Source organism: Lipophrys pholis (genome assembly GCF_963383615.2).
Source record: "Lipophrys pholis genome assembly, chromosome: 12".
Taxonomy (NCBI): domain Eukaryota; kingdom Metazoa; phylum Chordata; class Actinopteri; order Blenniiformes; family Blenniidae; genus Lipophrys; species Lipophrys pholis.
The window spans coordinates 6,868,839-6,879,386 of record NC_137641.1 but is presented as its reverse complement, the minus strand read 5'-3'; the positions used below and the strand labels follow the sequence as shown (position 1 = coordinate 6,879,386).

General features: G+C 42.7%; 1 protein-coding gene across 1 annotated transcript; it reads right to left on the bottom strand.

Annotated features, from left to right (window-relative positions):
* Positions 1-4,349: 4,349 nt before the first annotated feature.
* Positions 4,350-8,246, bottom strand: naif1 (nuclear apoptosis inducing factor 1). Its single transcript, XM_080477449.1, has 3 exons — positions 7,668-8,246; positions 5,525-5,575; positions 4,350-5,416 (listed from the first exon to the last, which is right to left on the bottom strand). Exons 1-3 carry the CDS (start codon positions 8,110-8,112, stop codon positions 4,839-4,841), a joined length of 1,074 nt encoding a protein of 357 aa, XP_080333575.1. The 5' UTR covers positions 8,113-8,246; the 3' UTR covers positions 4,350-4,838.
* Positions 8,247-10,548: the final 2,302 nt, after the last annotated feature.

Below are 10,548 nucleotides of genomic sequence, written 5' to 3'. Positions count from 1 at the left end.
GAGTTTGTGTTGGTAGTGAGCTGTGGCACTGGGTCTCCCAACATCCATCAACCCTGATGAGTGCATCAAGTCAAGCCCAAACCAATAAATAACTGTCATGAATGAATGAATTAACATTTCACTTATTTTGACTCAGTTTGTGCTTCATAACCTTTTTATCGTCAAAGGCGGAAGGCTTGAAACTTCCTTGATTCCTTGATTCTTTCCTCGTCAGGGACATGGGACAAGTAGCCTGTTGCATGAACCTCTGTCATGTTTCCCATGTTGGGAAATGATCAGGGTCATCCTTTCTCACATCAGGGCTAAACAGCGGTTATCCTCTCGTGGGGGGGGGGGGGGGGGGGGGGACCTTCTCAGGGGAAGGGGTTTCAGCTTGGGGTCCAGTTATTCCAAGTCTCTCCTGGAGCGGATCTATACATTGATTACTGCCACTGTGACGTGTGCTACCAAAAATATATACACCATCCTTGGGACCTGAAGCTGAACTTGTAAAGTGCAGATAGCGTGTCAAGAAGTGAACTTGTACGCGTCAACGATGGCTGGCCTGGGAACCATTCTCATCCATCAACACATAAAACTGATTTTTGAATATTTTTTGTTTGAATGGTAATTTTTTAGTAAAAAATCAGTAAGCAAAAGGAAGTTCCTAGTAGGGGCGGGAATCCAAAAGTGGTTGCTCCCATTGTTTTAATTCCTTGGAATCGTTTGGCAATTTTGCAAACGATTCCCTTATCATTCCAATGGGTGTGAACGACGTCACCACTATGCAACATGCGGGACAACATCATTCACCAGTGCAGCCAGCAGGAAACATGGAGCCAAAGCAGCACAGATGCCCAAAAGTTTGGTTCCATTTCACATGAAAGGGTGACAACAGGGCAACTTGCAATACGTGTAAAGTGGATATTTCATCAGGGAGGAAATACGACAGGAAACATTTGAACACAGCAGCGATAACTTTTTATGGAACGTTGCATTTTGATTGGCTCCGGAGTGAATCTCAACCCAGCAGCCGTGGAGATGTTAGCAGGTCCTCTGCTGTTAATCCTGCAGGTTTCATATCAGATGAAAGTCAATGAGAGAATCGATAAACAAACAAATCATTAAGAATATAGAATCGGAATCATAGAAATCTTATCAATTTCCATCCCTGGTCACTAGCAATGGTACCAGGACAATCAGGGCATCATCATGATACAAGAAGATGCTTATTCTAAAGGTGTGGTGTACCGAATTATGCAATTTAACCGTTTAATCAGTTCATTTGAAAAAAAATAAAAACTATGTCGCTTGGTGATATGTATAATCCATGAAATTCAATGAATTGACGATTAATTGATTTATAGTTCCGTGACCTAATATACCCACTGTTTCAAATTTGTTTAAACACTGTTTTACTAAAACATGAATTATGAAATATGAAGTCATTTCAATTGCATCAAACGAGTAACTGTTCTTGTTGATGTTTCAGTAGCAATTGGAATATCTTTCTTATCTTAACCTTTTTTAAATGGGCAAAGTTCTTCCTCAAAAAACGACCTGCGTCTCAATCCTTAAAAGTGCCATTCTTATAGACTTCCTGGAGAGACATCAGGTGAATTAATGACTGCCGCCTTGTGCATATTCTGTGCACTGCATGTAATTAATTGTATTGACCTTATTCGGCGCCAAAACTAGGGCACCGCCATTTTGCATCATTATGTCTTCTCGTGGTCCCAAGAGTCACACACCGGGTGGCACTCAATTAGCTGTTTATTTCGTATAAAATATGTCACCGTTGACCGTGACTACGCCAACAAAAACAGCAGAACAACCCGAAAAACACATCTATTCTGGCTTTCGCCCTGGCCCCTTCATGGACGCGTTAATTAGCATACACGCAGCACAAGAGTCCACATCTGATCACCCTCAAGAGACACAACCATTGGGCATAGCACCACCTGCTGGAAACAGGAAGTGAGGCATACATGCTCCGTTCTGGGTGAAACTTTACACGTTGCACGAGAGTCCACATCTGATCACAACCATAAGATGTTTACATCGATTGGGCATAACGCCAACTGCTGTAACAGGAAGTGGGGAGACATGCACAAAACCTCGACATGCGACATAATCTGACGTGCGTGGACCCATTCAACGCTGTTTGCAGCTTTAATAAGCCCTATGGTTTTTAATGGATCCTTCAGCACTTTCAGTGCTCAAACCCTAATAACTGACACTTCGGTCACTACACTATTATCTGACAATTTCCTGTAGGTGGGACTACTGTCAAAGGTAAAAGGTCAAGAGCTCAAAGGTGACTTTATTGGTACCCGTAGGTAGATTTTTGTGCAGCAAGAGAGGGCATCTGGCAGTACATACAGATACATTTAAAACGCAGGACAGTAAAAATCAGTAGGGACACAGACATTGACGGGCACTCACAGGCTCACTGACAAGTTAACAAGTAAAAAAAAAGAAAGAATAAATAAGTCATTAAATAAAAAGAACCATTAAAATGCCACTATAAAAACTTGTTGAAAATATGATAAAGAAGGGACATTAAATAGATAAAATAGATAAAAATCAGGTCAAACTTTATTATGTAACAAGAGCATTGAAGCGTAAAGTGCATTTAAGACTGACGTTGAAGAGAAATGGCAGCAGGAACAAAGCTGCTCCTGTAGCAGTTCGTCTGGGACTTTAAATCTTCCTCCATATGGCAGGAGGTGTAACTCTCGGGCCGGGGATGGGAGCCATCTCTAGAAATGGAGCAGGGGTTAAAAAAAAAGCCTCCATGTCTTCCCCACTGGCATCAAGGCCACAATTGGACAGAAAAGGCCCCAATTGAAGTTTTTTGTATGAATTTCCTGGACGTTACGTGGATGTCTTGTCTGGACATCATATGAAGGTCAATGAAAACAAAAAAAGTGCGACTCCACCAGGAATCAAATTCACATTAACATGCACAAAATAACCTCTGAAATACGTTAACACGCATCAACAAACCAATAATTGACACCAAACACGCATGACCATCAGAATTAGAAAAAAAAATGGCCCAGATTACCAGAGATCCGGTCCTCAGCACCATTATATACAACACAGTGTTGAATATTAATATTACAGTTTATGGACTTTATCTTCAGACAGAAACCACCACAGACCTAGATCAGCTTCCTGTTGCTGCTCCTCAGAGTCCCCCAATTTATTTTTCTTAGCAAATCCGAAATTTATGAGGTTTCTCTGTTTGAAATTGAGCAGCTGTCTGATTCTAAGTGACGTTTAAGACTAGCGCCCCCACGCTTCAATGGTGAGGGCAAGAATTGCCTGCAGGCCGGCAACTGTAATAAAGTGAGAGAGTGACGCTTCACCCTCATGCACAAATAAAAAAAATTTTTAAATAGCCAAATTTTACACATGATCACGACATAGCTGAAAACAAACAAAAAACAAAAAGTAAATGCATAAAAAAAACTGCATTTTACCAATATTTTAGAGACCTCTCAAAATTTCAAAAATCATGTTTTAAGGGGGACTACTGTCTCATTAAGGGGGGGCTGAGCCCTCCCGCCCCCGTGGTTCGCACCCTGGTAATAGCTTCTTTTCATTGGTGATGGATTTCACTTGTACCAGTACCTGTGACTGTACCTGTACTTTACTCACCTCACTCCAGACTTTACTACATCTACTTGTTCATGCCCCCTATACTTGGCACATTGCTTCTATCTGCACCCATAAACTGAGCACCTGTACATTCTGAACTGTGTCATAGTTTCTATTATCCTCTTATTAGTTTCTAATTGAATATTAGATGCTTATTTGTTATCTGCAAGCCAACTATAGTGAGGTCCCAGGACCTTAGTACGTCACATTCACACATAAATTGGTGATGGAGCAATCATGATTGTCAATACTTATATCAAAATCAGCATTTTCAAATGCAAAGAATGTTTTATTCTTCAATGAAAAGCATGAATGATGTGCAGTTATCCAAATATGTGTCAACATTATGGAAATAAAAAATTTGCTCGATCATAGGTCCATAGAATTAGTACCAACTGTGTGGATTCTGCAGATATATTTTTCACACTGCCTTCACGTGAACGACTAATGACGTCTCTGTGTTTGAGTTGTTCATAGCACGCTTCAATCAATTGAACACAGCTACATAGGCAGCTAACATAGAGGAGGGGTGACTTGGAGACTGGAGTGAAGCCACATTTACTGTTGGAGGCAGGAGAAAGATTTCTCTCTCTCTCTCTCTCTGTATATATATATATATATATATGTGTGTGTGTGTGTGTGTGTGTGTAAAATGTGACTCATGTTAAGGTAGGTTTGGCCACAGAGATGCAGACACAGCGTTTGTTTGACCGTTTATTCTCAAAATTCAGGCCGGTTCTTCCTCCCTCGAAACACTCCAGACTGCTGCCTTTACAGGCCACGGTGGCGCTACCATGAGACAGGGAGAGGTAATTAGTCCCTGATGGGACTCCAGTGTCTTGCCTCACCTCCCCCCGGCAGCTCCCTGATCTGCTCCTCCAGCTCTCTGCCACACCCTCGCTCGGCCCCGCCCTCCCTGCCACTCCCAGCAGGTTTATTCAAGCTGAACTGTGTGTTAGTGGAAGGATGAAATGTGGAAGTCCACCACTGCTCTCATGACTTCTGGTCTATGTCCATTGAAAACATGTCAGGAGTTCTGTTTCACACTACTCAACCAGACAGAAAGTACAAGTGACCTTAATATAACGTTCCACTTCTTTAGTGATTGCTTTACCAAAAATAACAAACCTTGAAGTAAGGTTCTGTTTGAGTTCTTCCTAAGGCATCTCTGAGGTCTGTGTACATGCGCACGTCTATTGTGTGTCCTGGGCTTGCTCTGAAGGGGGAGGAAGCGGAGGAAGAGGGGGAGGAGGATGAGGAGGAGGTGGAGGAGGTGTGTTGGGCCTGTTCTGCTCCTCTGCTCCGGCTCCTGCTGCAGCATTGCTGGGGTTTGCAGCCTCGGTGCTGCTCTGCAGGAACTTGCGCAGGTCTTTTAGTGCAGGCCTGAGCATCTGCACCAGCGCCAGCAGGGCAGCCTGGGTTCCCTCCAGGGCCTGAGCCTGCCTCTCCTGGGCGAAGGCCTGCGCCTCCTGCGAGCGCCGCATCATCTGTAGCAGCTCGTTCTGTCCCTCCAGGTGCTGGGCGATCTGCCGGATGTGCACGTTGGTGACCCTCTGCTCCTGCAGCAGGCGCGCCGAGTTGAGCGCGATGCGGCTCTTCAGCTCCTGGGGTTTGGTCTGGTTCTGCTGGGGAGGCGGAGACGCCGAGGACGACGCCAGCATCTCCACCGGAGCCTCCACGGCGGCCACCACGGTGGGAGCGGACTCGCCCACAGTGGTGGTGCAGTACTCCACCACAGCTCCATCCTCCAGGGTGTGGTACGCTGTTTCAGCTACAAACAGAACATAATCCAAACTGCAATGTCAGTTTTACTTCAAACCACACTGGCTTCATGATTGAACGTGTTTTATGGCAGTAAAATATAAAAAAAACCCATTACCATTCAGTGGCTTTGTGTCGTCACAGACTGTTCCTGCGCCAGCTGGAAGAGCTAAAATAGTACAAAGAATAAAAAGAAAAAAGCCAATTACTGTTTGTTTTGAATTACAATTTATCTCTACAGTTAGTTGTATATTTTGAATATTGTCCATCTCATAATGTTTAATGTGTATTTGTAACCATGAGTATGTATACATCATATACTCTCCTTATTCTCTGTCACTGTACCAAAATACCTTACTTTCTATATGTATAAGGATAGTGGTGAGCACTGGTCTTGTCTATGTCTGGATGTCTGTCCTAAATAAAAGCAAAAGAAAGTTTAAACACATGTTCAGTCTAAGGTGACGTCAATTCTCCCTTTTCACACTTCATGATGTTGAGTTTTGCTTGGAATCATGAGAGAAGATTAGATTCATTAGTTTTTCAAATGTCGTTTGCAGTTTTGTTGATCCGAGAGGTGCTTCTAATCTCATGGAGTTAAGTCTCTGTAAAAACACCATGTGCACACAGAATAATCCACAAATACATTTTCGGATTTCATATATCATTCTATCAAGCTTCTGTGCTGCCTTTACCGACAGAGAAAACATGCACAGTGAGAACATGCAAACTCCACATAGAAGGGCCCTCGAGACCAGACTCACAGGGGAGAAACCAAACCACTAACATACAGTTTGTTCATTTTGAATAATAGAATGCTATTAACAGAAGCTTGTAAAGTGTAAAAATTACAGAAAGTAGTTATCTGGACTTTTTTTTTCTTCAATTAAATACTTTCTCTAATTTGTCCACAGTGGAATTAAGGATTTTAAGAACATATTCACACTTATTTACTCTATCATAAAGGGAAATTATGTTATTCCTGTTTGTTCTTGAATTTTCCTCAGGATTAATAAAGCATCTGTCGGTTTCAGTGAGGTGCTCTGGGCGGTCCCTGAACTAAACATTTCACACACACACACACACACACACACACACACACACACACACACACACACACACACACACACACACACACACACACACACACACACACACACACACACGGACAAAAGAACAAGAAATGAGAAGCTGATGTAATTAAAACGCTCGCCAAAATTATTAGAGTCTAGTTAATTTTAATAGTTTGGATTTGAACTGACAACTTTTGTGCTAGAGTACACAAAACCTCATTACAATAATGAAATATAATAAAGACATTTGATGATGTCACTGTTCTTTGTCTGTGACTTGTTCTTTTTGTTAACATGCTTTAGTGACTCCAGCTACAGAAATCATAGTAATAGTTAAAGAAACTACTCTCTCATCTGGTTTGTGGCAAAAATGTTCACAGGAGAAAAAAAAAAAAGCAATGTAATCATCATAAATCAATATATCAATATTCAGAATACATTATCTTTCCAATAATCACTTCAAACCTTCTAGAAACAAGCAACATTTGAAAGAATATTAACCCTTTAAATGCCAGTTTATCTATTTTTTAAACACCAAACATGAAATATTGACATGAAATAAATAATAGGATGATGCAATCATGTGGTTGAATAGTTTTAGATATGTTAAAGATTAGATAAAGAAGTTTCATTTGAATGCATTAGTATTTACGTTGAGTCCGATACTGATACTGTGTGGCCAGAAAGTGGCTTGAATTAAAGACATCTCATGTCAAAACAGTTAGAAACCATGCATTTGTTCATTTTGAAGAAAATTATTATTTTTTGCTTTTATTCCACCAAATTCAATGTTTTCGTCATTGCTGGCTGATGCATGAAATTCTTGTCTTGTGCTTTGTTTGGAAAAGGGAGAAAAGGCAGCTGAGGGTACTACTGAGGGTTTAAATTACATGTAGGTTTGAGTCAATGCATCTCATGAGTTTGCTCACAAAAAAGATTTAATGCTTAAAAGTTTCAACACAAAGTGAAAAAAGTTGAAATACGGCCTATGAATGAATGAAGAGAACATCTTTCTTTCCCCTTTATTCACTTGAAACTGTCTGAAGAGGCGAACGCACTGAGCGCATGCACGGTCCTGCTTGTGTCTACGTGTGCGTGCGTGCAGGTGAGACCTCGCGCTCTTTACGCGCTGCTGTATCCACAGTCCGGGGCTGCGCCTGCAGGCGGGCGGCCCCGCACGCAGCTTACCCTCCGCTAGTGTGGCGGCGGTGGCGGCGTTCACCGTCACGGGCAGCGTGATCTCCGCGTCCGAGTCCCCGGCGGGCAGGTTGATGATGGTGGCCTCCCCCAGGAGGTTGCAGATCCGCTGCTGCATGGCCGTGAGGATGACGGGGACCTGAGTGCAGTCCGCGGACGTCCCCTCGATGGCAGCCCGCGCCTGGGCCACTTTCCGCCGGACCTCCGTCTTCATGTCGGACCACTTCTTCTTCACCTCGGGCAGTTCTCGCGGGCAGGTGGTAACGGCGTTCACCTTCTTCAGGATGTCCAGCCAGGCGTTATTCTTGGCCATGTGCGTGACTCCAGCATTGAAGTGGTTAACCAGAGTGTGCTTTTGTTTCTCTATTTCTTCTACTATAATCTCCACCTCCCGCTCTGAGAAATTCATTTTTCTCTTTTTGGCGGCCGATGCCATAATTGAAGAAAAGCCTCTTTAGAAGAGGTAATTGTGCGTATTGTACGCAAAAATAGTAGGATTTACTCAATTGATGTGCGCAACGTAATGGCTTCCAGAATCGGCTTCTTCTTCCTACTAGTAACGCTTACGTTAGGGAGCACGAGCCCCGCCCCCTGAGCTCCCATTGGCCACTCTTCTCTCGCTCACGCTCTGTTCTTTGTTCCTATTGGATGGATGACACTTCGATCAACAAACGAGCCAAACAAACTATACACTCGAGACACGTTTTTATCTGTTTATTTATTCAGATTTAACATTATTTCACTGTTTTCTCCGTTTACCTGCTGGATAGGGGCAAAATCAGCTTGAAAACGAACAAGTCTTTTAAATGAATAAAATAAATGTTTTTCTATTAAGAGTTTTAAAAACTACACACACACACACACACACACACACACACACACACACACACACACACACACACACACACACACACACACACACACACACACACACACACACACACACACACACACACACACACACACTCGGGTAGAATTACAACTTAATGCAATTTTAATATTTTGCTTTCTCGGCAAGGTAATATTTAGATCATTCAAGCAGAAGGCACAAAATTAGGCAATTTAATTGTCAAGAACCGATAATGTGAATAGGCTGCTCAAGCAGTGGAAAAGCACTATATAAGTGAAATCCATTTACCATTTGCTGCTAATGCTGTTTTTTGAGCAATAGGTTTTCTAACTTTCACATAACTCAATCTATCAGTTATAGCCTCAGTGCTGAGTTATGCCCGTTAATCTGACTGCAGCATATAGGAAGAGGAACTTTTTGTGAAAAATTAAAGCAAATTTTTCTTTTGAAATGTTTGCACTTCATAGGCAAGGTAAGGCAGATGTATTTATAGAGCACCATTCAAACACAAGGCAATTTACAGTGCTAATCAAAGAAATAAAAGGAATACATGAAAGATTTACAAATAAATAAAAGAAAAATATTAAAGCTTTAAAAGAAATAAGAAATACAGACAACGAAGCACAGTACCACTTCAAGAGAAATTTTCAAATCACTCACTGTTTAAATGAGAGTTGAAGGGATTGAAAACAGCATAAAAATCTGAATAGATAAGGTAAGCACACTATTAAGATAGGTGTAATCAAATGATTGAAGTCTATTTTTTATTCGAAAGCCTGTGCAAATAATAATGTTTTAAGTCCCGATTTAAAAGAAGTGAGTGTGTCAGCAGTCTACAGGTGTTCAGGACGTTTCTTCCACAGGTGAGGTAGGAACTAAAAGCTGTTTCACCTTGTTTCTTCTGACTCTCGGAACACTTAAAGACCAATTGATACTCCATAAGAAGAAGAAGACAGTCCGGCAGTGCGGTGTTCAGACCCTTCCAGACGTCTCTTACAATGTTCTGCTGAAGACACTGTTCCAGTGAACTATGGATGCGCTGGCACCACCCCTGGGCTCACGACACACTGGTGGCTCGTGCACTGGTGCTGCAGACAGATGACCGCCTCGTCTCCCACCGCTTCCAACTTGAGAGTGACTGCGGACACGACACAAAGTCCACTGTGCGTTTTCACAGACCGTGTTGACACATTTGATTTATACATTTAAAACACAGATAAAATTGTACTTTATTGATCTCGTCTCCAGCAAATCTGTGTTTCCTTCCCTCGCCGACACTCTGCCAGACACGCTGACCGTCACAGCGATGGGGGCAATTCTGGTGTCCAGCAATGTGGATTCAGGTTTTTGACCCCCCCATGACGGTGCCATGTCTCTCTCCTCTGGCCTCCTCTTTCAGATCAGACTCTTCTTCTCCACCTCTGCAGTCACCGATCTCTCTGTGGCTCTCACACTATTTACAGCGGTGACATCCTGCTGCCGATCACTTGTTTTTTCTTTTATTAGTGGAGCCACTACCGTGACCACCAAATACTATGATTCTCCTGACCTCCACCTCCCCCTTGACAACTTCGCCCTCTGGCAGATTCATTTTCCTTGTCTCAAAACTAATCACGGAGCACTTTACATTGACCATTTATGGTAGAAAGTGGTCGTATTGAGGGCGGGATATGAACTGTGCAACCTTCCAATTGGATTGTGATCTATGACAGGAAAGTGTGTGCAGATGTGTGTACACACGGTTGCACAGATCTGAATATTTTTTGACGCATGACATATTCAGCTTTTGGGCGCACGCACACTTTTAGTAAGACTCCTACACAATGTTTTATAGATGAGGCCCCTGGCCTTTCGGTGTGGAGCATGTTTTCCCCATGTGTGTGTCGGTTTCCTCCGGGTACTCTGGTTTCCTTCCACAGTCCAAAAAAAACATGCAGGGTCTCTGAGCAAAACCCCCGGCCCCCACTAGCTCCACCTGAGCTCTGCCCTGTGTGGGTGTCTACCAATGCTGACCCATCAGTG